This window comes from Bos indicus, chromosome 3 (assembly GCF_029378745.1).
Source record: "Bos indicus isolate NIAB-ARS_2022 breed Sahiwal x Tharparkar chromosome 3, NIAB-ARS_B.indTharparkar_mat_pri_1.0, whole genome shotgun sequence".
Classification (NCBI taxonomy): Eukaryota; Metazoa; Chordata; class Mammalia; order Artiodactyla; family Bovidae; genus Bos; species Bos indicus.
In genome coordinates this window covers 19,186,589-19,213,954 of record NC_091762.1, presented here as the reverse complement: position 1 = coordinate 19,213,954, position 27,366 = coordinate 19,186,589, and the positions used below count along the sequence as shown (strand labels likewise).

The 27,366-nt window shown below is 55.3% G+C and overlaps 1 protein-coding gene across 5 annotated transcripts; it reads right to left on the bottom strand.

Moving 5' to 3' along the window:
* Positions 1-391: 391 nt before the first annotated feature.
* On the bottom strand, positions 392-25,591 carry RORC (RAR related orphan receptor C). 5 transcript variants are annotated; one of them, XM_019955459.2, is made up of 11 exons: positions 25,470-25,591; positions 22,738-22,767; positions 10,650-10,735; positions 10,224-10,365; positions 8,437-8,949; positions 7,983-8,104; positions 7,006-7,138; positions 6,735-6,842; positions 6,442-6,552; positions 4,855-4,964; positions 392-1,903 (listed from the first exon to the last, which is right to left on the bottom strand). In XM_019955459.2, exons 1-11 carry the CDS (start codon positions 25,507-25,509, stop codon positions 1,742-1,744), a joined length of 1,557 nt encoding a protein of 518 aa, XP_019811018.1. In that variant the 5' UTR covers positions 25,510-25,591; the 3' UTR covers positions 392-1,741. The 5 variants fall into 5 exon arrangements, with proteins under 5 accessions (XP_019811018.1, XP_019811023.1, XP_019811015.1 ...); XM_019955464.2 differs by having other exon boundaries at positions 6,771-6,842; positions 25,446-25,580; XM_019955456.2 differs by having other exon boundaries at positions 25,446-25,579.
* Positions 25,592-27,366: the final 1,775 nt, after the last annotated feature.

Below are 27,366 nucleotides of genomic sequence, written 5' to 3'. Positions count from 1 at the left end.
CACAGTCTCTCGGACATCCTGACTCCCCCAGGAGCTCTGGGGCCGGCCAGGCATTCTCCATAGGGTTGTCTTTCAGTCTCCCAAATGCTGGGCGATTCTGTGCCACCTCTCATTCTAAATGTCCCCTGTGGGTATCATTTGTGGGGAAAGTTCTCAGTCCAGAATGCCTGCTGTGGTGCTTAGTCTGAGATTGCTTCAGTGGGGGAGGGGGGGCGTTCCTGATAGTCAGCTCCCTCACCTCTATGGGGGACGGCTCAGGGTGGGGGGCTAGCATCCTTACAATGTTGATGGCTGCCTGGGCTAGGAACCTGGGTCCTCATGCAGAATGAGATTTCAGAGCAGCACTAGGATAACCTTCATTAAGGCTCCTCCCACCTGGCACACACACCTCTTGCCTTTGAAATCATTTTATAAAGAATGGCACAGGTTGGAGTTTATGTTTACACTCCCCTGAGAGAAAAAAAAGAAAAAAACCAAACCCCCTGACCACCTGCTGTTTCCCTCCAAGCAGGGAACACAGCTGTTTATAAAACCAAGAGAAGTTCTCGGGCAAGATCACGGTCTTCTCCACCTTGCTGGACCCAGCGGTATCCACGGAGAGAGTGCTGGAATTGCATCTGCTTCCTTTCTCATAACAAGAGCAGGGCTGCAGGGTGGGGACCAGACAACTAGTACTCCAAGGGTCTGTTCTTGGCCCTGTGACTGATCAGTGTCCAGCTACCTCTTCTTTTAGGATTTCTTGCAACCGAAGACAGCTGGGGCTGGCATAGAGTTTGGGCCGCCCCTGGCCTAAGACTGGGGAACTAGAGCACCAGGTGAAATGTTCTGGGGTCCCTCAGGATTGGGACTCTTCCCTGGGGCCGCTAAGCTCCTCTGAGCTGTGACCTCAAGGGAGACAGATTGTGTCAGATTAAATGTGTCTACAGAGCCACATGACTGCAGGTTGAGTGTGTGAGTATGTTTCACCTGTCTGTGGATGTGTGTCTCTGACAGATTTGGGTAATCCCTAAAGTCTATTTTTAAAGTGCACAAAAGAAGTCTGAGTTCTAACTGTCTATCTGTGATGTTCTTGGTCTTCATCATACCCTATCCCTATATCCAAAGCCCATAAAATTATCATCCCCAGCCCCTCCCTCACTCCCATCCGATCCTTACCCTTCACATATCCAGTTTTTTTTTTTTTTCAAGACCCCCGAGTGCCTAACCATTTCCTTGCTGAGCTGGGAGGAGGGGTCAGGCAGAAAACCTGGTGATGCAGATTCGTGTTATATGCAGGTCCTTCTGGGCTCCGGCCGCCAGTCTCCAAGCTTGTGGCACCACCCCAGCCAAAGCCCCCAAGGAAGTGCAATGAGGTATTTCAAAGTCCTATTCTTAGCTTCCGAGTCCAGAGTTGAGTTCCATTCATCCAGGGTGTCCTGGAACCCCTTATTGTCCTGAGGATACCTAGGTCCTTCGAGAGGTCCTTGTATCCCACCCCAGGCCTCCCAGAAGCTGGGGGTGACAGGGCATGGGAAAGGAGTCCGGACAAAGCTGAGGCTGGGGACGGAGTCCTTCAATCCCGACCCTCTGGCTCTTGGCCTGCTGCCAGGCAGACCGGTGGGCTGAAACCCAGTCTCAGCGTTTGTTTACCCATCCCCCCATACAGTCAGAGACCACCCTCCAGGGGCCACAGGAAAGGAAAAGACCAAGGGAAAGGTGAGCCAGCAGGCTCTAGGGAAGAGAACGGAGTCCCTCCTCCAGATCACTTGGACAGGCCCTCGGGTGACTCGATTTCAGTGCTGAAGAGTTCCTTGTAGAGTGGAGGGAAAGCAGCTTGGACCACGATAGGGTGGAGATGCTGGAAGGTTTGCAGCTTTTCCACGTGCTGGCTACACAGGCTCCGCAGCTTCCCCTTGGGTGGCAGCTGGAGGTGGGTTCATGGGAAGAAGGGTGAGTACTGCAGCTCTGTCCCCAGGTCAGAGAAGTCCTCCCATCCTTCCTGGGCTGGGATAACCCTCTGTACTCCCTCCCTGCACACTCAGCACTTGGGGGTCAGCCAGATCCCATTGGTAGGGGTAGGTCTGTATTCAAAGAACTGGAAGCACGCGAGAACCGCAGTGGGACAGGAACATGTTTTCTGGCTGAACCCCCAAATGGTGTTCCTGCTACTCCTTAAATGAGCCCTGTTCAGGACTCTCTCACTCTCTTATGCTTTTTAAAAAAATCTTTTTGCCACGCCATGTGGCATGTGGGATCTTAATTCCCTGACCAGGGATTGAACCCATGCCCTCTGCACTGGAAGCATGACATCTTAATCGCTGGACCATCAGGGAAGTCCCCATGCTTTTATAATAGTGAAAGTCTGTGACTCTCTTACACACTGTTAGGCGCCTGTTTGCCTTCGTTGATGCTGTTCCCCTTACCTGGAATGCCTTTTCAATTCTTCTGTGCTTGGCTAATTCTAGCACCTTCAGTGTTACCTCCTCTAGGACTATTTCCCTGGATTAAGGGTCCCTTCCTTTGGGCTTCCCTCTGTGTAGCACTTAAATCCCATTTTAGGAAAATGATCCAATTTGTCTACCTCTCCAGCCTAGATTTAAGCTCCTCGAGTCTCTCTCCCTCCCTCTCCTCCCTACTCTCTCTGTATCCTCTGTACCTATCTTACTGCTTGCACATGGCAAATGCTCAATAACTGTTTCTTTGGACTAAGCATTTTCCAAACAGATACCCAACACTGCAAATAGTAAATCAACATTGCCAGCACTCAGCCAGTGGAGGGGAATGAAAAAGGCCCAGAGACCTGTGAGGAGACAGAGGCAGAGAGACCTCACTGGAGAAAGACTGAGAAAACCATTTCTCTTCTGCAATTTCCTGTATCACCAAGTGAGGCTTAAAAGCACCTCTCACCAGCCACCATCCCTTTCTCCCCAGGTTAGGTATCTAGGAAAGGGACAGTCAGGGAAGAGCAGGCAGCATGGGATCCCTTGATACCTCTTAAATTCATCCTCTTCTCATTCCTCCTGCTTTATCTTGCATTTGTTTGGGCTATTGCAACATTCTTTCATTCATTTCATTCATTCTTTCATTCATTCTCATTATGTGTGTTGAGAACCTTTTGGCTAGGCACTATGATGGGCTGTGGTGATGCATCAGTGAATAAAATAAAATCTCTACCTTTATTAACTGTATATTCTAGTGAGGGAGCCAGAAAATAAATATTAGAAAACTTCAGAAAGCTTTTTGGATGGGGTGGTCTGGGAAAAGCTCTCCAGAATAAAGGGATGGAGCAGGTTGTTTGGAAAACGAGGGGAAGAAGCATCCAGGCACCTGGGGCAGCAGGTGCAAAAGCCCTGAGAAGCAACTTGATGTGTTCAAGGAATAGCAAGGAGGCCAGTGCTGCTGGAATGGGTGACTGAGAGGGCAGTGGAAGGAGAAGAGGTAAGAAAAGAAGTCGGGGGTCATGCCATGAGGCCAGCTGGCCACAACAGAGACTCTGGCTTTGATTATCAGCACGGTGGCAGCTACAGGAGCACTGAGGAGTGCCGTGTGGCTGCAGTGGGACAGACAGGGTCCAGCTGGAGGCCTCTCTAATGGTTCAAGTGAGCGCTGACAGCAAGAGGGTGACGGTGGGGAGGCAATGCATTCCGAAGGTGGATTCCACCAGATTTGCTTTCCAACTGCCCTCCCAGCTGGTGCTCCTCCTGAACTATTCTACCAGACTTGAGGTTCATGTAGGGCAGAGACTGTCATTTAAGTCATTTCTGTATTCTCAGCACCCAGCACCGTGCCTGGCACACAGCAAGGGTCCATTGCTTGAACCATTCCATAAATGGTCCCCTTACATTGGTTCCAAATTAAATTGCCTAAAAAATAGCTCTGATGATATCATTCCTCTAGCCTTTGGTGCTCTCCATTGCCTGGAAATAAAGTCTTAATTCTTTAATATGGCATTGAAAGTCCTCTCTGATTTGCTCCCTGACCTAATTTTTAAGGTTGTCTTCTGCTACTTTCCTGCCCCCATCAATCTATCCCAGCTTCCAATCTTAGCATGTAGTCAAAATGTTCCACCAACTATTCTCCATATACGCATTGTCTTGCCTCCTTATTTTTGCTCATATTGTTCCCTAAGCCTGGAATGCCTACCCCACCCCTCAATGCCTGTTAAAATAAATATTTCATGGCCTAGTTTAAATGCCACCTTCACTAGGAAGCATTTACGATCCTCTCCTTTTGCCCTCAAGTTATTTTTAATCCCTATTCCATGCTGTCACATTTCCCCAATATTTCTTATTGTAGTAATATGTCAGGGGCACAGAGATGCAGTAGAAAGAGCCCCGGGACTTGCATTTATCACCCACGATTGTGTAAACTTGAACAAGTCATTCAGGTCTTGTTATCACTACAGGGAGATTTTAACATCTCTCTTACTGACTGAGTTGTCACAAAGATGAGTATATCTGGGAAAGCACGTTGTTAATCACATTATTATTTTATCCCGTATCACATCCTATTCAGCGTTAGTCATTGGTATACAAATCTCTTCTTCACAGCAGGTTAAAAACTCTTGGTGGGGGTAAGGACGGCATCTCTGTATCTTTCCACTCACAGTACAAGCAGGTGCTGGTAAGCGGTGGCTCTATTAAACTGAATTGTTCCCTGGAGGTCCCTCCCAATTTCAGGCTCCCTAACTTTTCATCTGTACCCACACAGAAGTGGCTGCTCAGTCCCCGTGTCCTGTGCTGTTACAAGCTCTCTCGTCCAACTTAGCTCTCAGGCACTTCCTCCTCTGGACCCTCAGACCCTGGTCCTTGCAAACCCTGAGGTCACAGATCTGGCGCCGGGCCTGACCTCCTCTGTCCCAGGGACTGCTCCTACCTTTGCCAGGATGCCTTGGCGATGAGTCTTGCAGAGATGATGATGAAAGGCCAGCTCCAGATTGCACTGCAGCTGTTCTACTTTTCTTTTCTCTTGGAGCCCTGGCCGGTCTGAAGGAGGGGATGGGACCACAGCAAAAACAAGAAAGAACATGGACATTAACTTCCCCCAAAGGGTGTGTCATTCTGGACATCTGTGCTGAACAGAGATCTTCTTAGCTGAGTGAGAGACAGTGTAGGGGGTGTGGGTGTGTATTGTTTTGGAGTTGGTAAGCTGTGGGGGTCTCGGGTAGCTCTCTATAAGGAAAACTGGGGAGAGATGAAAGAGATGAGACATTCTGATCTCCCCATTCCAGGCTGCCTTCTCCCTGGTCCCTGATATTTCACATAGCTAATTCAGTGCTCTCCACTAAAACTCTGCTGTGTGGAAGAAAAGATCTCCCCCTTCACCCTGACTTGGTAAAGATGGTCCCAGAGAGGAGATGGGCCTTGTGCAGCCACCTAGGTCAGCACTGGGGCTTCTACAGCAGTCTGTGGCTAACTTCAAGAGACAAACCACTTTTGTCCTGACTCCATAAAATAACCAGAAGTCCTCTTTTCAGTCTTTATTTCCAGGTCAAGGGGCATGTTTCAGTCTCTACTCATTGGTAGAGCCAGTGGACTGATAACTTGGTCTCCAAACTCAGGTTAGTAGCACAACCCACTTCCCCAGGTTCTCAGAATCCTTGGCATTCAGCTGGCTCACCCAGCCCACTCCATTCTGTGGAGTGGACATCCAGAGTCCTGCCCTGATGGCAGGTAGCCTTTTGTTTTTATTTTTGGCTCTGTCCTAGGACTTGTGGGATCTTAGTTTGCCCACCAGGGGCTGAACCCGCACCCTCAGCAGTGAAAGCGTGGAGTCCTAACCACTGGGCCGCCAGGGAATTCCCGATGGCTTGTTGCCTTAAAATGAGTTCACACAGAGCAGCGATTCTCAAGCTTGGTGGCACGTTACAATAACCTGCGAGAGGCTGTGAAAAATTCTGGTGTTCCGACTGCACCTGAGATCCATGACGTCAGAATCACAGCATTCATTTTTTAAAGCTCCACAGGTGATTCCAGTGTGGAGCCACAGTGGAATCCCTGGCAGGGACTCACATGCAGCCTCATTGCTCTCAGGGAAGTGGCTCACTTCCTCTCTTCCTCATGTCTCCCCACTTCTCCAGCCCCACCTGCACGTCTCTCTTCCTTTTCTCAGGCTCCTCTGGATCTTTATTTTGACTCATCTTATTTTACAGCAACATTGGGTGGGCTTATTCTGCTTTATAAATACCTTCCCAGATTTAACCACAGCCAAGGTCCACACCCTTCAGTATCCGTCATGCCCCCACCGCCTGCCTGTGGGTTGCAATTTCCTCCTCCAGGGGATCTTCCCGACCCAGGGATGGAAACACACATGTCTTATGTCGCCTGCACTGGTGGGCGGGTTCTTTTCCACCAGTGCCACCTGCGAAGGCCGTTTGAGCACAGCACACAAGGTCCAGACTCTTCAGTACCTTTTGTGCCCCCACCGCCTGACTGTCCTTTGCCCAAGCCCAGTGACACTCACTGGCATTGATGAGGACGAGGGCTGTGTAGAGGGCGATCTCGTCCTCTGAAAAGCGCAAGGCACTCAGGGAGCGGGAGAAGTCAAAGATGGAGCTGATGAGTTCACTGCAGCCTGGGAGGGTGGAAACAAAATAGTGAGCAAGGCGGCTGAGGCCATGGTGCCCAAGGACACCCACCCCCTTGGTGTCTGGAGCAGAGCGGGCAATCTGTCCTGAAAAGAGGACGCCCTGGGTCTGGAAGCCTCGGATGGGGTTGGCCTCGGACTCCTCTTGCTCATCTCCCCCTGCCCCTCACCCAAGGCTCGGAACAGCTCCACGCCACCGTATTTGCCTTCAAAAAAGACTGTGTCATTGTCAGCGTTGTAGGCCCGGCACATCCTGACCAGCACCACTTCCATGGCTCCTGGGGAGTGGGGAGAAATGCAGGCGCGTTGTCACACAGAGCCAGGAATCTGTCTCTGTCTCCCTTCAGTGTCCTGGGTCCCTAAGGCACCTCCCTCCACACAGCCCCGCCCATTCCACACTGGTGCCCCCTACCCCGCAGCCCACCCGCTCTCCCTGGGCACCTGCTTTGAGTAGCACGATCTGGTCGTTCTGGCAGAGCTCCATAAAGCCCGGGAGCCTCTTAGCGAACTCCACCACATACTGAATGGCCTCGGTGAGTCGGTGGGCACAGCGTCCCCACATCTCCCACATCGACTGCAGAGGAGGAGGGAGGTCCCACTGGAGCTGTCTTTTAGGACCCCCGGGACCCCACTGATGCCCTGGGAGCCCAGACAAAACGGCAAGTACCCCCCACGTTCTCAGCACTTGTGTTTTTAGCCTGTTCTTAGCACAATGCACTTTGGGGCCCAGTGGATCTAAATTTGCCTTTGGCTCCACTACCTTGTGGCGTGGAGTACGTCTACGAACTCCTCTGTGCTCACTTTCTCAGTCCATTAAAAGCAGGAGTGGCAGCCTCATAGGGTGGTTGTTGTAAGGGTCAAGGGTAATTTATGTAAAGTGTTCAGCACAGTGCCTGGCAGAGAAAGAGTGTTGAAACAGATGCTAATGAGAAGTCTGACTACTGTTGATAGAGGAGGAGGAAGGAGAGTATGCTGAGGTCTGTACTTCTAGGTCTGGGTGGTGAAGGACATAGGGTGTGTGTGTGTATATGTGTGTGTGTGTTACTCATTGGTGTTCAACTCTTTGTGACCCCATGGACTACAGCCCTCCAGCCTCTTCTGTCCATGGGATCAAAAATACTGGAGTAGGTTGCCATTGCCTTCTCCAGGGGATTTTTCTGACCCAGGGATCGAACCCAGGTCTCCCCCATTGCAGGCAAATTCTTTACCGATGAAGACCAGGTAAAACAACCATAGGCAGGAGCTAAGGAGAAGCTCTCACCCATCTGCTAGGGTGCGTACTTAAAAGCAGGTGCACACTGTGTCTCTCTGGGATACCCTGCCTCGGCCCAGCCCACTCATGTGTGCAGGTTGCTGTCTCTGGACTCCCTGGGTAGTGGCAGGAGTCTTTCCTCCCCGGCGCGGTGTCCTGGCCTCACCTTCCTCTGGTAGCCAGCCACCTCCTCTCGTGAGAAGATATTGGAGCGCTGACGGAGCAGGTCCTCCAGCCGCAGCTGACACGTGTCCCGGTAGGACTTGCAAACGTTCTGCACCAGGTGCTCTGGGGTCAAGGGAGGAAGGCAGAGGTTCCATCTCAGCCAGCTCCTACCTTTCGCATACCAAGGGCGCTCCTCTGCCTGGCCTAGACCTGCTCTGCCTCCCCCTAGACCCTTGTGTATGCTTGGTTTACATGTGATGCTGACTAGGGCCCCCCACTCCATTTTTTTTCCCACACTGCACAGTATGTGGGATCTTAGTTCCCTGACCAGGGATAGAATCCATGTCCCTGCAGTGGAAACGTGGACTTTTAACCACCAGGGAAGTCCCACAGGGCCCCTTTCTTGAAAGCTCCTCCCTCATCTTTCTACACTCTCCGCCTCCCCAGCTGCTTACCAATCTCCGTCAGGGAAGCATAAGGCACCTCTGGGGTGCTGCGGAAACTGGGGGTGAAGTAGCTGTCCAGGCCCCGTCCTGGCTCCCCAAGCCCAGGACGCCTGGGGTCCTCAGAGTGAAGTCCACCCCTGTCTGGGGCCAGCTGGCTGCCTATGCCATAGAAGTTCTCCCTGCCCTCAGCCTTGCCCCGCTCAGGGCTGTATTCCAGGTGGTACGAGGCCCCGTTGAGCCCGGTCTTGGCCAGGCTGTTGGAGTAGGAGGGCCCACAGCCTGGAGCCCTCAGGAGACTAGGGGGACAGGCTGAGGCCTCTGGCAGGTCAGGCGAGGAGCCCAGGGGTAGCTGCCCATCCGGGAGCCCCAAGGTGCAGGCGAGGGTGTCTGCTCCTTGGGCTCCCATGGGAGGGGTCTTGGCCGCTTGTTCCCGTTGCTGCTGTTGCCGCTGCTGCAGCTGTTTCTGCACCTCTGCATGCAGGCTGTCCCTTTGCTTCTTGGACATGCGGCCAAACTTGACAGCTGAAAGAGGTCGGGGGATCAGGAGTTTTGGAGGCGGGAGGACATGGCACAGGGCAGAGTCAATAGGCATTGTGACCATTACAGGATTAACTTGCTGCTCCTTGAAGAGCTCACTCCGAGCAGAGCTTCTCCAGTCTGGCCCGGGAGCTTGCCTTCCAGGCATTTCTGTTCAAGACCCACTCCTGCCGACTCCTGTCTGCTTCTGGGCTCTGTCCAGCCCAGATGTATCAGCAGACGTATCAGTCTTCTGAGCAAACTCTCCCTGCTTGAAACCAGCTTGGACTAAATGGCAGAATTTGAGCAATGAGTCTGGGCTGAGGAGCCCGGCCTCCTGCTATGGGGCTGGGGATGGCTGGGGAGGGAGCCTCAAGCTGTATCGGGGTCACCTCGCCCAATCTAGGAGGGTCGGGAGGAAGAGGAGAGCCGAGAACACAGGTCTCCCTGTGGTCAGGCCTACAGGCTCCCTGGTGACCTAGATACTCACCACAGCCCAACCCAGGCTCCGCGGCTTGTTTCTGAACATCCTCTTCTGCTCTCTCTTTCCTGCCTTTTCACTCGCCCCACCGCCCCTCCCAGGTGTGGGGGCACAGCCCCTCACCCCGCCTGCCCCTTTGCAACCCTGCGTGTTTCCTTTCACTTTGTTATTTTGGGCGCTGAAAAGTGCTGACAGGCTCCTTCTGGCTCCCCATCACCTCATGCCTCCCCCAGCCCCACCCTGGGCTCCTTCTGTGGTGTTGGAGGGGGGAGCAGTTTGGGGGCTGCCAAGGGGGCAGTGGCTGAGAAAGGGAGAAAGGCACCAGGAACAGCCGCCCTTGTGAACCTCAGCCTTCCGGGCTGTTCTCAGGGTGATTGTGGTCCCATTCATAGTCACAGCCCTTTGTCCCAAGCTGGAGATAGGGGTACGGGGAGCCAGGTGGAGTTGGAGCAAGGGGGCAGCTGGGGAAAGATGTGGACTGTGGATGGGGATGGGATCTGGGCTGGAGGCGAGTCGGGTGAGGAGAGTCCCTCCCAAGGAAGGGGAAAAGGGCCTAGGAGTTTGAGGAAACAAGGGTTGTTGTTGCAGAGCCTGAAGCTGGGGACTGTGAAGACCTTTGATGAGGGCAGCCTGCCCACCGCCACGCTGGACAGTGGAAGAGACCAGAGCCTGCCAGAGGGAAGTTTGGAGGGCGGAGACCCGGAAGGCTGCTGAACCCCGGTCTGGTGCCGCTGAACCCGTCTGGTCAGGCCGCCGCTCTGGCGACTGAAGCCCTGGGGGGCTGCCCACTCGGCCTCACCATCTCGGGACATGCCCAGGGCCAGGCACTTCTGCAGGCGGCAGTGCTGGCATCGGTTGCGGCTCGTGCGGTCGATGGGGCAGTTCTGCTGGCGGGTGCAGGAGTAGGCCACGTTGCACTGCTGGCTCCGGCGGAAGAAGCCCTGGGGAAGGCAGGTGAAGACCATGGCTGCTGGCCCTGGCAGGGCCGAGATCAGTCTGAGGACCTCCAGATCGTAGGACCCCTCAGTTTTCTCTCCTCCATTATAATCTGTCCTGCAGTCGCTTCCCAAGTTGAAGACAAGGCCCTCTGGCACAGGGCTCTCCAGGCAAGGCGCCACCGGGCAGCTCCCTAGCCGTCTCAGGAGACCAGCCCTGCAGGCAGTACGGAGGCTGCCGAGCCCCCTCTCCTATCCTCTGAAGAGACTGTGTATGAGCGAGCACTCACCTTGCACCCCTCACAGGTGATAACCCCGTAGTGGATCCCAGATGACTTGTCCCCACAGATTTTACACGGAATCACTTCAATTTGTGCTGGAAGAAGGAAAGAGCAGAGGTGAGCCCGGGAGCCTTCGGTGCAGCCTACCCCAGCACCTGGGAGGCAGATCGAGGGACGTGGTGTATCCTCTGCTGCCCTACCCCAGTCCTCTTGTAAGATGGGAGACCGGGCTTCCCTGGTGGCTCAGTGGTAAAGAACCCACCTGCCAAGCAGGAGACGTGGGTTCAATCCCTGGGTCGGGAAGATCCCCTGGAGATGAAAATGGCAACCCACTCCGGTATTCTTACCCGGAGAATCCCATGGACAGAGGAGCCTGGCGGGCTACAACAACTGAACAACAACAATAAGATGGACGAAGGAGTGAATGCCAAATGCCACTCAGCAAAGGATCTGTGGAGGCTGTTTTAGTTTTGCGGAGTGGCTGGGGTTGTACCAGTTCTATGGGGGCAGAGAAAGCAGCTGCAGAGAGGCCACCTGCTCAGCCCTTCAAGATGAAAAGCTCTAGTTGCCTCCCTCCCGCCTGGGGACCTAGGAGTCCTCACTACTTCACAACACCTGCTTCCCGCCCAGGGGGCTTCCTCTGAGCTGCCCTCCCCACACTGGGGCTTGGCCCCCCAGGGCAGACTGTGGGGCCTGGTGGGAAGATGTGGTGCACCAGGCGGGAGGCACCTGGGGGCCAGGTAGAGCTGCCTGCCATCCTCAGCCGGGCTGTGAAGGCTCAGGGAGGGGCTGTGCGGAGACTGGGGGGCCAAGAGGGCAGGGTCACAGGGTGGGGCCCAGAGAGGGTAGAGAGAAGCCAGATGGAGCCCAGGAAAGTGGGGGCAGCAAGCCAGCTCTTCTGGATGTCTGAGAGCCAGGGAGCGGATCAAACAGAGCTCCCAGGTTCCTGGCCCAGAGCAGAGGGTGGCTGTGTATGGATGCTTACGTGTGTGTACGCGGGCCTCTGCCTCCAGCTGTGTGAGCCCAAATCATGAATGTTAACACTGGCTGGGACTAGAGACCATCGGATCATTCAGACCTCTTTTTTTCCCCTTTACCAAGGAAGGAATAGGCCAGATTAGATCAGATGGTTGGCCCAGGTTCACAAAGCTAGCTTACTCAGGAGCTGGGTCTATCTCCCAGTTCCCCATAGCTTTCCATTCTGCTGATCCATGTCTGTGATTTCAGGGGCACACACATCAGTGGGCATGTTGCCTGCTTGAAGGGGTGCTCGTGTGTGCGCGTGTGTGTGTGTGTGTGTGTGTACACGAAAGGTATATGTGATTCACGAGGCAACAGGCATAGCTGCTTGAGCCAGTGTGTACACTGTGCATATTTGTGTGTTAGTGTTTGTTGACTGGCTGCCAGGACCCTCCCCCTCTCCCACTAAGCTCATTGTAATCTACCTCCCTGGTGCCTTCGCTGTGGATGGTTACTGGCCCCAGGTCCATTTCTACTTTGCCCCATCCTTGTCAATGCCCACAGCTCCCTGCTAAGTTTCAGGGATGAGCCGCCGGCCTCTCCACCAGCCAATCTTTGGAGGGACTGGGCAGGGATGGGTTCCCTTTCAGGTGTTTTCATCACTCCTAAGGGCATGCGCTTCTCTCCTCTGCCGTTGCTGACCTGCTGCCTCCCCTCTGAGGGAAAATGCCTGGTATGGCTGCTGCTGCTGCTAAGTCGCTTCAGTCGTGTCCGACTCTGTGCGACCCCATAGATGGCAGCCCACCAGGCTCCCCTGTCCCTGGGATTCTCCAGGCAAGAACACTGGAGTGGGTTGCCATTTCCTTCTCCAATGCATGAAAGTGAAAAATGAAGTTGCTCAGTTGTGTCCGACTCTTTGCGACCCCATGGACTGCAGCGCACCAGGCTCCTCCGCCAATGGGATTGTCCAGGCAAGAGTACTGGAGTGGGTTGCCATTGCCTTCTCCTGCCTGGGATGGAGCAGGATGTAAAAGTGGTCTAGGACCACAGCTCCCCCTCATCTCTGATTCCAAGGGTCAGAGGAAGCAGCCGCTGCCTGCAGGGCAAATCCAGTGCTATGAACTCTCTTCTGGCCTAGGCCTGGACTCTGGTTGTGGTGTAGGGCCTGCTGATGTGAGGTGGGGAGGGTGACCATGGCTTGCCCACTGCTCCCCCAAATATTGTTTTTGTTACCCTTAAACCATCATCCCCTCAGGTTAGCCTAGACCCGAGTCAGAGTAAGCAGCTGCCTCTCATGGGGGACAGGGTGTCTGAAATCTGTCCATTAGATCTCGAGTCTCTCCTGACTCGAGTTCTCAGGCAGTCCCACTAGCCTGCCCAGCACCCACCCAATAGGCTGTCCTGATCATCTAGGACAGATGGCAAGAGAACTTTCAGATTCTTTCCAGTAAATTAAGAGCAGATGGGAATGAATGGAGGGAAGAGAGAACAAGGGAGGACTGGATACCTAGAAAAGGGGCAGAGAATGCAGGGACACCTGCACATCTTAGCCACTGGATTCTCTAGGTCTCAGTGCCCTTGTCAGTAAAATCAGGGTCAGCACAGCCTTCGTGGCCGGTGCAGGGGGTGACGGGTGTTAGCATAGGGGGTACACGGACTCACCCGAGGAAAGTGCTTTGCAGCTGGAAACACTGTGTGCTGGCTGCCATCGAGCACAGCAGTGGGAAGAGAACCCTGAAGGCGTTTGAGGCCCAAGAGAAGTACTTGTCTCCTGTGGAGTCAGCTCTTGCCTCTCCCCCACAAGTTCCCCTCCAGCATTGTGGGATCTCACTCCTCAGTGGCCCTAAGCCCAGAGAGGGCAGAAACCATCGTGGGTCACCCAAAAAGTAAGCGGGAGGGAGACTAGGCCAAGCCACAGTAGGAACTTGGGCTCCAGCCCAGCACTCAACCACAGGCCTCCCTGCCTCTTCCCTTCTCCAAGAGCCACATCCGTGTGCGTGTATGCGCTGACCACACGGCTGACCCAGACACGTCTCTCGGCCCTACCGCCTGACCCACTGCTGGTCCCAGCCCCAGGAACCTCACAACAGTGTCACTGAGACCTTGCCCTTTTCATAGGACGATGTGGCCAGCCACAGACCACCTTCACAAATACCCGTGTTTGGGGGAGACCAGAGTTTGGACCCCAGCCACTGGGCCAGCAACCATAGTCCCACACTCCCCAGCCACAGTCCGAGACAGAGATACAGAGTGAGACAGGCACACAGGGTCAGGGGTTTTGAGCTGGACCCTCCAGCCTCTCAGCTAGAGAGACCAAGAGATTCGGGACCAGGAGACGACAGAGACAGATGCAGAGATGGAGAGAGAGCCCCGGAAACACAGAAAAAACCCACACTCGTGTCCTGCCCCCATGCCCAAGGCCTGGCCCTGTCAGCACGGTCAGGCCCTCTTATCCTGCTCCTCCCTCCTGGCCCTGCCACCTGTACCCCGGCCATGCCATCTACCCAAAACCTCAAAGAGAAAGTACCGGTGCACACGAGTGTGACTTGTGGAGGAGGGGCGGGGAGAGGACGGGAAGAGGACCGGCAGAGGTGGCGGTGGGGTGAGCTGGAGCTGAAAAACACCTTGAATACCTCACCTTTGCAGCCTCCCCCCATGAGCCCTGTCCCTGAAGCAGTAGCTGGTGGGAACCCAGGTTGGGGAGGGGAGCTGAGTAATCACAGGATTACTCAAGCTGTTTCCCAGGAGCCTGGCCTGCCAGGAACTTACCACCTAAGGGCCTAACAGTGCCAGGAACTAGAACTAAGCAGAGGTCAGGAGCCTCGAGGTCAACCCCTGCAGCATGGCTCCCACAACAGCCCTCACTCTATCTGCCCTTGCCTGCTGCTTCAGGAAGATCTGTGTAGCTCACTGTGGTTCTCTCCCAGTTCAGTTCAGTTCAGTTCAGTCACTCAGTCGTGTCCGACTCTTTGCGACCCCAGGTTCTCTCCCAGGGCCCCTCAGTTCCAAGGAGGGAGACGACGTGCCCACATACACATGATACCTCCTGAAACCACCTAGTGATTGCATGACCCTAGACCTCTGAGTCGCCAACAAGATCCCCTAGGGAGCTAGTTAAGATGCAGGTCCCTACTCAGGAAGTCGGAGGGCCCCAGGTTCTGCATTTGAACAAGCTCTTGGTTGGTGCCCAAGCTTGCTGGTCCTCACCCTACATTTCTGAGTAGCAAGAATGTAGTCCCTCTTCCTGCTTCTGCCTCTTGCTGGGGCATAAGGGTGGGGCTGGTGGTCTCCTCCCCAGCTCATTCTTTTATCTGCCAACCGGTGTGACTTCTAAAACTTCATTCCAACACAGTACTAGGAAAAGAAAATGAATCTCTTCTGGACTGCTTTGGAGATTGAAGGATCCCCAGGGAGCCTCCTCTGAGCACCTCCTATGTGGGGAAATACGGTAGAGACAAAGTAGGCTGTCCCCCTCCCTCCAGCCTCCTCTAATCTCACCCTTCTCACAGCTGCAAGATTCATTGATAGCGCTCTTTGAATGCATCCTGAGCTTGGCCCTGTGCCACCTTAGAAAGCCAGCCCTGGGCCCTGTCCAGGTGCCCTATGCCACAGAGAGGAAGTGGTAGGAGCAAAGGAGGGGCTGCAACCCAGGGGGATCTTTCCCCTCAAACCCCAGAACCACCCCAGCTCTGGCAGAGAAAGGTGCAGACAGAGGCACCCTGAGGTCCTCATCTTCCCCTGGTGCTCTATCTGCCCAAGGCTAGGCTTTTCCTCTCGCCTCTTTCTCTCTCTTTTTCTCCAAAGGACATTGATTAAGGATGATGATGACAGGTGGCATCTTCCCAGGTGGCAGAGTGGTCAAGAATCCACCTGCCAATGCAGGAGACACAGGAGACATGGGCTCGATCCCTGGGTCAGGAAGATCCCCTGGAGAAGGAAATGGCAAACTACTGCAGTATTTTTGATCCCATGGACAGAAAAGCCTGGAGGCTACCCACCCCAGTATTCTTGCCTGGGAAATTCCATGGACAGTGGAGCCTGGCAGGCAACAGTTCATGGGGTCGCAAAGAGTCAGACATGACTGAGCAGCTGAGCACACACAAGGATGATAGACATAAGCGTTGGCTGAATTCTTACTCTGTGCCAGGCTTTACATACATTTTTCATTTAATGACCACGATAATCCCGTGAAGTAGGTACTCTTTGTATCGTCCCCATTTTAAGAACGAGAAAACGAGCAGGGGAGAGTGAGTGGCTTGACCAAGGTTGCACAAGCTTGCTGGTCCTCACCAGAAGTGGGAGATCTGGTATGCAAGCCCAGGTCTCTGTAACCTGAAAGCCAGTGTCCCCAACCATTGAGCCTTTCACTCTAGAAGGATGAGACACTCAAATGCACTAGGCAGATTGTGGGTGGGGGCATGTTTACCGGCTGCAGCGGAAGTGCAAAGTGAGGGGGGTGGGCTAGGACCAGAATTCAGGGAGGACACCCATGGAACTAAAGCTGGGCCTCATGTCTAGTCTAAAGATCCAGTCATTATTCCCTCTGTCCCATACCTTCTCCTGTGGTGTCAGCCCCCTCCTGCCTTTAACCATGGTTCGCCCACCCCAGCCGAGCTCCTGATTTAGGACCCCTTGCAGGACCACAGCTCCTCTGGCCTGTGGTCTGGCTTTCAGGTCAGGCATGCTGGCAGGCCTCTTTGCAGAAACCAGTGAGTGAGTGAGTGAGAAAGGACTGTATCTCTTTTCTTAGCTCAGGGGCCCTCACCCCCCAGCTCCAACTCAGTCCCTCTCCCCACAGAGACCACACCTCCGGCCAGGGGATCCCTGTGTACCCCAGCCGGTCACCAGCCTCCCTCCTTTCTCAGCTCTCAGTTCCCGCAGCTTCTGCAAAGTTGGAAACCACGGCGGTGGGCTCCCGCCACAAAGAGCAGGAAGGGGAGGGCAGGGTGGGGGTCAGAACAGAAGCCGCTGTACCTGGCGAACGCTCCTGTCTGCCCTTAGTGAAAATTTTCTGCTGATACACCCAGGTCCCAGGGCTGAGAAAGTAGTGAAGCTAAAACTCAGGTGGGCGAGGGAGAGTCTGGGGTTTTGAAAAGCTATGAAAGCCAGCCAGCCACCTGAAACCCCCTCCTGGTGCCCCCGCCACCCCCGCAGTCTGGGACAGGAGAAAGGAGGGGAAACAAAAGAATTGAGTGAAAACAACCAGGGGATGGGGGGAGGGGATGAATCACCAGGAGGAAGCAGTAAGGAGCAGGAGCCCAGACGCACCGCCAGCGGCCTTCCCGAGGCTCGAGTCTCCTTTCCAGAGGGCCTCTGCTGCTGTGGGAAGGCCAGGGCCCCCAGAAAGACCCAGGCTCTGGCCCTGTGGCCCAGCCCTGCTGCCATCCCTCCTCCTAGATGGATATCTCCATCCTTTCTGAGCCTGGAGTCCCAGGGAGGGGGCAGCTGGAGGAGTGGAGATGAGATCTCAGAAAGGACTAGTCATTGGAGGAGACCCCAGGGCTGCCTCTCTAGGAGAGCTCTCAGCATGGGAAAGTCCCTGTTCCCCGTCTGAATCAGGGGACAGGGGCAGGGGAGCGGGAAGGAGCCCCTGGGAGGGGCAGCCACACCAATACCCATGTTTCTTGGTGATGGGACAGGCTGGGGTGCTCCCACCTTCTAAAGCCCTGAGCTGGAGGTGTTTGGGAGTCCTGTTAGGAATGGGCAGAGAGAAGAAGCCAAAGGTACAACAGCGATTCGAGGAAGGAGGGGGCCCTTTGAATGGCCCTGAGCTCTCTGGGTGAGGTCTGTGGCACCCCGGGACTTGGACTTCTTTCTGGTTGACGGGTCCTCCTCATCATGACCAGACTTGAGGAAGATCAGGGCACAACAAAGACGAGAACGCAACCTCATAGCCCTTGCCCTCCCACCTCCCCATCCAGGCCTAACGCCAGGGCCTTATGTCTGTTGGCTCCACTCCAGCCATGCCCCGGAGTGAGCTGACGGGGCCACCCTCCCTCTGGCTGGCTGGGGAGCTCTTCTGGCTAATGGATGTTTCCTCTCTCCTCGGCAGCAGGTCATGATGGCAGAGACCCTATCATTCTTTCGGAGCTTCTGTAAATTCCATCCCTCCCACTTCTGCCTTCCTACACCTGATCTATATTCAGTGTCTCCCCTCTCCTGCCCACCTCCTTTTCTCTCTGTCACCCCCTGGGTCTGTGTGCCTTTCCATCTTCTACACTTCAGTCCTGTCTCAGGCTACACGTTGTAATGTTTTGGCTCTCCTGGTATTTCTCCAGTTGTAGCTCTATCTAGACATCACTCTCTCCCTATGTGTTTCATAGATCTTCTGTCATTTGAGTTTGGCCTCTGCATCTCTCTTTATTTCTTGGTCTGGTTCCTTTCTTCTTCATCTTTTTCTTTTTTTTTTTAAATTTACTTGGCTGTACTGGGTCTTAGTTGCAGCATGCAGAATCTTTTATTTTCAACACGTGGGATCTAGTTCCCTTACCAGGGATCGAACCTGGGCCCCCTGCACTGGGGGCACAGAGTCCTAGCCACTGGACCATCAGGGGAGTGCCACTGGTCCGTTTTCTGCTCCTGGTGTGTCTGGACCTTGGTCTTTGTGTGGGTCACAGTTCCAAGCCCCTAGTGCTCTGCCCGCCCCAGAGAAGGTCAGAGGACAGGGAGGTAGCTGGAACTCATGAGGGGCTATGAGGTGCCCAGAGACGTCCAAGTGAGAAGGATCAGCGGCACCAACCCCAGATAGGAGGAGACCCTCTCCAGCCTACCAGCTTGGTGGGGGTGGGTTTGTCACGTAGACCTGCTCTGTTCAGTGTCTCCCCTGTTCAGTCCCGGGCTCTCCTGCCCTCCTGCCAGGCTCTGAAGCACATCCGACCATTGCTTCTTCCCAAGGTGGATTGGCTGATTTGAGACCATTTCTGGGAAGACTAACCTTTGCTGCTACTGGGAAGAAGCCAGAAGGGAAACTGAAGTTTGGGTCTCTTCACCCCTCCTGGCCGCCCCCGCTTGGACGCCTGCACGGGAGTCTCCACCCCAAGTGTGGAGGTGAAGCTCTTTCCTTTCCTTGGCCACCTCTCCGTGTCTCCTCTAAGTTCCCTCCACTACTCTGGGGGATGCTTCACTTGGAGACCACCGCTCTCTGCTTGGTCAGAACGGGAGCTTCTCCGAAGTTAGTTTTGTTTTTAAATTCAGCTTTTTTTAAAATAAGAGAGGGGGGCGCAATGACTTGCCTAAGGACAAGGCTAGTCAGGGACAGAGGTGGCTCAGAAGCTGATATTTAGACTCAGCCCGTGGGTTTTTCCAGTATAATATGGACTCTCTTTTGTGGGTTGTGGGAAGACCCCCAGTTGAGGCTGGGGGTGCCTCCTGCCTCAGGCCACAGGAGTCCAGGGCTTCCCTTTTCGTCCTTCACCCTATGCTCTGGGAGGTTCTCTGGCTCCCCACATGAGGGCGATTTGCCCACCCTGCTCTGCTGGAAGGAACAGGGACCCCAGACATCTGCCCACCAGCTGTTGGCCCATGGCTTTGGGCCAGGAAGCCAGTAAAGTTGAAGGCTTTTTGCTCTCATCTCTACTGCCTGATCCTACTCATCAAATGGGTGTCTGAACCTGGGATGAGGGGTCTCTCATACACACACACACACACACACCACCCTGGCTGGATTCCACTTGGTCCTCATGATCCTGCAGTGGGCAGGGAGTGTGATGGCTCAGAGGCCTGGATGCTGGGGTTCTGACCCCCTCTGCCAGCTGCCCTGTCTTTACCCTCGCCAACCCGCTGCTTCAGGGCACAGCGGCTCCTCTGGCCTCCTTTCTCACCCTGCCCACAGGTAGTTTGGAGGCGTGGAGGGAAACACTGCAGTGGGTGCCGGGACAGCGAGTTTGGGCTGCCTGTTAATTACCAGCCTCCACCTACTACAGCTGTGTGATCTAGGGGTGAAGCACTGGGCCCCTCTGGGTCTCAGTCCCTTTTTGTAAAACAAGGCGCGGGGCACCTCACCTACTCTGGGAGATCCTTGCCAGAGCCCATGACAGAGGAGTTCCTCAATAGTCCCTTTACTGCAACTGTTCTAAGAGAACCGTTTGAGGAATGAGACTCCACGACTACTCCATCCAACAGATCCTAGCCCTGACCAGGACACACCCTGCCAGGGAAGAGCGCTCGGCTTTTGCCCACACTGTTCCCTCCTTTTCAGAAGGCCCGGGAATGATGATGGGCCCCAGGCTTCCCCGCTCCCAGGAGGCCCATTCACTTACTTCTCATGACTGAGTCCTGGGCTTTGCCGCCTGGGCTCCCTGTCCTTCTCAGCCGGGGTGGTCCAGGGATGGGGCGCAGCTGACAGCAGGGGTAGGGGCCAGGCCCTCTTGGCAGAGCCTCAGTCCGCAGCTCTGCACCTAGCTCTCCCCCAATGCTTCTGGGCCGGGGGGTTTAAGATCTGCACCACACAGGTGGCCGAGTGACAACCCCCCCCAACTCCACCCCCCAACCCCCCCTGGGGTGCAGCGGGTAGGATGACAGGCGCCCCATGTGGCCAATCTGGGCCTGGGGCAGAGTGTGAGGGGCGGGGCAGCCAATCGCAGGGGGCGTTGGAAAATTCCAAAACCACAGGCGACAGCCACACGCGTAAAAGCTGTTTCCACCCGCCAGGGTAGTTCTGGCTGGGGAGCCGGAATGGAGCTCACATGAGCCTGGGGCCAGGTCCTTACTCCCCCTCCCCCCAAGGATCCCCGAGAGCCTGACCCTCTTTGCCAGGTGACTCCAGGGACGGGGCTATTTCTAGAGGTAAGTCACAGAATGTCTGCCTGGGGCCACCTGCGACCCTGTGGACTGCCAACAGCCGTGCTCAGTGAGATGCAGTCTGGGAGGCTGCCCACCACCCACTACGCTCATGCCCTCCCTGCACACGGTACATACCCTGGGCTAGGGCATAAGTGATTATAGTAGCAGCAATAACCATCAGACAAATGCCACTATCTGTAGGAGGGGTTAGTCGGTCAGAAATTTCCTCAGGAGCAAAACTGCTGAACTTGGAATGAAGATGATGTTAATAATAATGCTTAACCATGTGCCAGAAATGGTTCTTAAGGCTTTATGTGGATGATCTAGTCTTCACAGAAAGCTTTATGTTGTAGGTACCATTATCCCTACTTCAAAGATGAGGACAGTGAGACACAGAGAGGTTAGGTAACTTGTCTGAGGTCACACAGCTAGCAAAGTGGTGGAGTCAGGACTCAAAATCAGGGTGTTTGACCCCAGATTACACTTGAGAAATGGGAAGCTTTCTCTGGTTCAGGTCTGCTTAGGAGGGTCTCCTGCTGTGGGAGTCTCTGTAGAGTTTCTTGGTCTTGGAATCCTTCTCTGGGGTCCATCAACTTCAGAGGCCCTCTCAGCCTCATATCTGCTCTGTGGGCACCTCAGCCTCGGGGTTCCCTCTTCAGGACCCCTTAGTAATCAGGTGCCCCTCTCAGTCTGGGAGTCCCTCTTGGGCATCTCCCTTCCTGGGGTTGTCTTGGAGGCCCCTTTTATGACTGTCTCCACTTCCAGAGCCCACTTTTCAGAGTCTCCGGGCCTGGAGGAGGCATTAATCTTTCCTGGATTATCTGGGCCAAACCTCCTAAGAGGCCTCTGATCTTGCTGGGACTCTAATGGCGCCTGGCACAGGCCTTTCCCCGCTGGCCTTCCTTGGGCACTCAGGAGCTGGCAGTGGGTGGGGGAGGGGCTGTCAGCCCATGTTCTCCTGAGGACCCTCACGGGTGGGGGTGGGGTGGAGGTATGGTTGCACAGGGCCAGGGGGTTGGAAGGGGGTGAGGGGGTGTGGTCCTGGCCGAGGTTTCTGTGGTAAGGGGTTGAGGGTAGGAATGGCGTTTAGCCTCTTCCAGTTCCAGATGCTCCGAAAGTCCCCCTTCTCCCCCCCACCCACATATGGTCCCTGGCCCCCACCTCCCTCAGCTCACCCGCGTCACTCCTTGACCCGCTTTCCTCCCAGGGCCCTGCTCAGCATTTCCGTGGGGCCCTGTGGCTAGGGGCAGGCGAGGCACTGATCAGGATTGTGCTGAGCAAAGCAACCCCCCACTCAGAAGGATGTAGCCTCCTGGTGGCCTCCCAGCCCCTATCTGACCAGCTCAGGGAGGAGGGTGATGCTTGGGCCTTCTGAGATCTCTCTGCTCGGAACAGGGAGCTCTAGGCGATGATGGCAGCAGAAAGAACTGCAGTGAGCTCTCAGGAGGAACTGGTAGGCAGTCCAAGGCAGGGCCATGGAGAAGGGACTCATGCCCTGGAGTGGTCCTCCTCAGTTCAAGGATTCTGAGAAGGCATCCTGGGCCTGGAAGGGCACGTTGATGGGACATGAGCTTTGAGACCAAGGTGCAATGGGTGCATTTTCTGGGGGTGTAGCCTCTCTTATGAAGTAGGAGGACAGATCTGATGAGTTGAGAGTTCCCAAGAGAAGGTATTCCTTGCTAGTATCCATTGGTAAGTCCTTCCTGGGCTCTAATCCCTTCCTCACATGTTGCAGCCTCAGTCTTTCAATGTCCCCAGGACCCAGAGTGTTTCTCTCCATGTGTTTCCTACCAAGATGAAGGCTTTCCTGTTCTCCTGCTCTGCACAGGCTGGCCCCAGGCTTGTTCATGCCTTGGGATGTGTTAACCACAGAGATGCACAGCAAACCTGACTCTGCTGCCACAAAGCCTGGTGCAGGCACCCTGAGTCCCTGAGGCCACCCTGCCTCAGCATCTCCCTGTCTGACCTAGTGATCTCCACCACTGCCCACCCCCCACTGCCCCACCCAGCATCTCCTGTGCCTCTGTCCAGCAGCTCCTTCTCCTTCCTGTGGCTCCCTTTCACTGTGCTCTCCTTACTTCTTTGCGACATTCCCTCGCACTTTTCAGGCTTCTCCCTTATCTCCTCCCTTTGCCCCCCAGTCTTGAGGTTTTATCACTCCTCCTCCTCATCTCCCCATGTCCCTGGTTTTTCAGCTCCACCTCCTTTCAGACCTGGCCACCTCTGCCCGGTTGCTCCAGCTCCGAGCATGCAAGGCATGTGCCTTGCTTTTACATGGACCTCCTGGCGCCCTTGCTGAATTCTTTGCCATCTCTCCACACCCCAGCACCAGTTCCTGCCCCAATCCTCTACTCACAGGTGTGGGTCTTCTTTGCAGCCAGCAGCTCTGTAAGGAGAAGAGAGGGGGTCAGGGCCAAAAGTTGAGGACCACGGAGGATCAAGAGATCCTCCCCAATGCTCAGGCCCTCACCCCTACCCCAGTCCTTCCTGGAAGAACCTGGCGTCTGAGAAGGTGGGACCACCTCCACTGCACTGCTCTCTTCATTCTGCCCTACAGTCATGCAAAGCCTCTTCAAATCCTGAAATGTGCCAGGCTCCTCGCCACTCTGGGACTTCCCCACATTATTCTTTCTGCCTGGAAGGCCCTTCCCTGGCCCCTCCTCAATCTAGACAACTTTTCATCCCCCAAGTTCCCAATCAGGTCTTTTCCCCAGAGAAGCCCTCCCGCCCTTGTGCTGACACACTCAGCTCCAGCAGTTGATTTCCTGGCACTCATCACATCATCTCACCGCTATAACTGTTCATGATCTAAGAAGAGGGAGCTTTCCTGCTAGACAATAAGCCCTATGGAGGCAGGGACTGTGTCTGCCTTGTTCATATTGTTATTTTGTAGTGCCTGCCCCTTAGAGATACACAGTAAATATTCTGCTGGCTGCACAAGCATGCTCAGTCGTGTTCAACTCTGCAACCCTACTACTGTAGCCTGCCAGGCTCCTCTGTCCATGGGACTTTGCTGGCAAGAATATTGGAGTGCGTTGTCATTTTTTCCTCCAGGGGAATCTTCCTGACTCAGGGATCAAACCTGCGTCTCCTGCATCGTCAGGAGAATTCTTTACCACGGAGCCAAGCGGCCAGAGTTAAAACTCTTGGTTGCTTGTTTGTGCCCGCAGCACCTGGGAATTTTGAGGTGTAGGGGTTGAGGGTAGGCTAGTGAGGGTGTTAGAAGGAAGAAGAGAGAGCTTAGAAGGAAGAAGGGAGAGCTGCAAACACAGACATCCCCAGCACACACACTGCCTCCTGCAGGCTCTGGCTCCACTGGCCCCCCAGCCTGCAGAAGAAGCAATGCCTCCTGCTGTGTGTGGCTGGTCCAGGTGAAGAGAAGGCTGTAGGGAGCACAGATGGGTTGATGTGGGAGGGAGGCAGGGAGGCACAGACCTCCAGAGGAGCAGCTGCTGAGGGGGAAGCCTTCAGCTAGAGCCTGGTTGGAGCAGGGAAGAGCATGTCATTCATTCATATGGTTAACTTTTATTAAACACCTACCGAAGGAGTCCCTGTGAAGAAGCTTCCCCTGCCAGACCTTACTGCATTTTGTACATCCACACAGCAGCTCCTCACAGAGCGCAAGGCCAGTTTTCATTTCAGTAAACGCTGCAGGCCTGCCTTAAGCCCCCTGTATTTCCCCTGACCTCTGACTGTGCTCTCCTGTTACTTTTTCCTTCTACTTGCCCAGTGGGCTTCCCTGGTGACTCAGATGGGAAAGAATCCGGGAGACCTGCAATGCCGGAGACCTGGGTTGGATCCCTGGGTTGGATCCCTGGGTTGGGAAGATCGCCTGGAGGAGGGTATAGCTACCCCCTCTAGTATTCTTGCGTGGAGAATCCCCATGGAAGAGGAGCCTGGTGGGCTACAGTTTATCGGGCCGCAAAGAGTCGGACACCACCGAGCGACTAAGCACAGCACTTGTCTAATGCTCAGCATCTTTCCCTTCTGCTCACCCTCCCGGCTCACACACTGTCCCTGTGCCCAGGAGATGCCCCCGTAAGCCAGTTCCTCCACTGGACTGGGTGGGAGTGATGGACTTGAAGGTCTGGGCTCAGCTGGGGTGGGGTAGGGTTGGGGGAGGACTGCGCAGAGAGGGAGTGGCTCCATCCGGCCCCTCCCGCCTGCCGCCAATCCTGCCTGGCCCCACCCAGCTTCCTCCCTGACGTGGCACCCTCTCTCTAGCCACTAGCCTTGAACCTCATAGCAGGCCTGGGGTGGGGGAGCTCCCCTTGCTTGCCCCGGCAGTGGAGTTCTTCCTCCACCAGGTGGCCCCACCACTTTTTGCCTCAGGGCTCACACCTGACCTAGCATGTGGCCATGGGATCCCGCTGAGCCGTCTCTGAGTTAGACCCTTCGTGCGGCCAAGGACTGCCTGACTCTCCACACCCCCCGGTCCCCCCCTGCTACCCCTGGCCGAGCGTCCCACATTTTCTGCAGAAATGAAACCGCATCCTCCACCCCACACCCTGAGCCAGTGGGGAGCAAAGTGCTGGGGGTGGGCGTGGGCACCGGACAGGGTTCTATTGCTTGCTTCCCTGACCTTTGTCATCTTTAGAGGCAGGACAGCTTCCTCCGTCGCTGAATGAACAGAAGGTGGAGTGGTCGGCCTCGTACTGCTGCCTGGGGTCCCAGCCAGATGAGCAGTGTCTGCCCCTCCTCCCAGGGGGCGCTCTCACTGGAAACCAGACCCTGCCCACATGCTGGCCCTTCCTCCCTCCAGTTTCCCTGACTCTCTTCTCTCCTCTCCTCCCCCAGCCCACCTGTCTCTTCCTTCTTCACGGCTCCCTTTCTTTCCCCTCCATGTGCTTCCTGCTTCTCCTTCCTCTTTCTCTCCTCTGTCTAGTCCCCAGCCCTTCCTCCCATGTCTCCTTCAGTCTCTATCAAGACCTGCCGTGCCTCACCAGCCTACCCTCCCCTGCCAACCCATCTTTCTCTCCTCTCTTCTCTTGCCCCAACCCTCTCACGTCCCGACCAGCCCCTTCCATCTCTCCTCTGCACCTCCTGGGAGCCCCTTCCACCTGCCTGTAAGGCTGCAGGGCCTCTTACCCTGCGAGGCTCGGTGATGTCTCTGTGGGGCCCTGTCCATGGGGCAACTCCCTTGGTGCCGTCCTTGCTGCCCTGGCTGCCCAGGAGGGCAGGGAGCAGGGCCCAGGGGAGGGAAGAGAGAGGAGGAGGGAGCACCTGGCCCGACAGCAGGCAGGGGAAAGGAGTGGCTGGCAGAGCGTCCCGACATCAGGAGGGGACACAGGGAGAGATGGGAGGAACAGAGTCTGGGGCCTTGAGGAGAGACAGAATAGGTGACAGGAAGGGCACTGGCCTTTCTGCATCACCTACTGTGTGCTGGGCCCTTTGCCAGTCACTTTCTGTAAATCCATGATTTTCTCCAGTCCTCCCAGTGTCCACCATGGAGCAAGCATAGTTGCTTCAGATACCTATGTGATGCTCATAAGCTAGATGATGCTCGAAGATAGTCACAACTTGCCCAAGGATTGTACAAGGACAGTAAGTGGTTGAGCTGTGATTTGAACCCAGGTCTTTGTGACTCTAGAATCATGTGCTTTCTATTTGACCAAGACGTGCATGCTCACTCAGTCGTGTCTGACTTTTTGCAACCCCATGGACTGCAGCCTGCCAGGCTCCGCTGTCACTGGGATTTTCTTGGTAAGAATACTGGAGTGGATTGCCATTTCCTCTTCCAGGGGATCTTCCTAACCCAGGGATCCAACTTGTGTCTCCTGCATTGGCAGGCAGATTCTTTACCACTGAGCCACCAAGACAGGTGACTGGTGAAGGGGAGGTGGGGAGGGAAGAGATGAAGATGGGATGGCTTATTTGGGGGATGGTGCCTTCTCTACAGGGTGAGGTCGGGTTCATCCCAGCAGTTCTTGGTTTCCTTGAGGCCTCTGCCTGCTTAGCCTCTGCACTTTGCTGACCTTCCCTAGAACTCCCTGGCTCCTTGATGCCTTCACAGCCTCCTGCTCTGCTGGGTGCTAGGGGCAGGCCTGGAGGTGTGTGCTGAGGCAGAGGAGCAATGGGAGAGGAGAGGAGAGGAGACATGCTTCATGCAGTAGTTGCAGGAAGGAGACCCCCCACCCCCAGTCTGGCAGCCCCCACGGAGGAAGTGCTCTGGGGAGGCCACAGGATACAGCTTCTGAGGGTCCTGGGTGCCACTGATCCTCTGCACAGCCTCGGCCCAGAGTTTGATTAGCTGGGCCTGGCTCTCCTGGTTACCCAACAGGCCGGCTGGCCAGGGGCCAGGCTGCAGTGGGGAGGCTCCCTGGCACCTCCTCTTGCTTTCACTCCCAGCTGGTAAACAGCAGAGCAGGAGCCAGACATGCCTCAGCCTCGTGACTGCAGCCCACTCCCCCCAACGTGGTGCACGTGGCACCTGGCGTGGAGAGGCGGGTAGCTGTCCCCTCCTGGGCCTGCCTTCCCATCTCGCCATCCTCCACTCATGCCCCACCCTGGAGCTTCACGCTCGGCTCCCAGCGGCACCCCCATTCCCAGGTGGCTCCCAGAGTCTCTGAGGGCTGCAGCTTACAGGACAGAGGTTAGAAGTAGAGAAGGACTTTCCAGCTCCCAGGATGGTTGACAAGGGGGTAGGGAGTGAGGAAGAGTGAAGTGGAAACTTTTGGGGACCTTCTCGTACCGAGAGTCTGAGGGCGTGTGTCTGTGTCTCTGAGACTCTGATTATCCTCATGTCCTTTTGGTAAATGCATGGCCCACGCATCTGTGTACACTTCTCTGCACAGAACAGGATGTTGGTCTGTTTTGGGGTGCAGCCCCTTGGGCAGGCTTCAGTAAGCAAAGCTCTCTGAAGAACCCCCAGGCAGATCAATGGAGCCAGTGAGAGGCAGGGGCCAGGGGCACTGGGAGTGCTGCTCTGCCAGCCCCTCCCCACCCACAGTTGGCTTTGCGTCCACTCAGGACCCTCTCTCTGTGT

Coding starts and splice junctions, on each gene's coding strand:
- RORC (XM_019955456.2), bottom strand. CDS start 25,509: ATGGACAGGGCCCCACAGAGACATCACCGAGCCTCGCAGGGTAAGAGG. Junction 7,139..7,982: donor TGGCTGGCTACCAGAGGAAG/GTGAGGCCAGGA, acceptor CCTCCTCTGCAG/TCGATGTGGGAGATGTGGGG. Junction 6,843..7,005: donor GATCGTGCTACTCAAAGCAG/GTGCCCAGGGAG, acceptor CCCACTCCCCAG/GAGCCATGGAAGTGGTGCTG.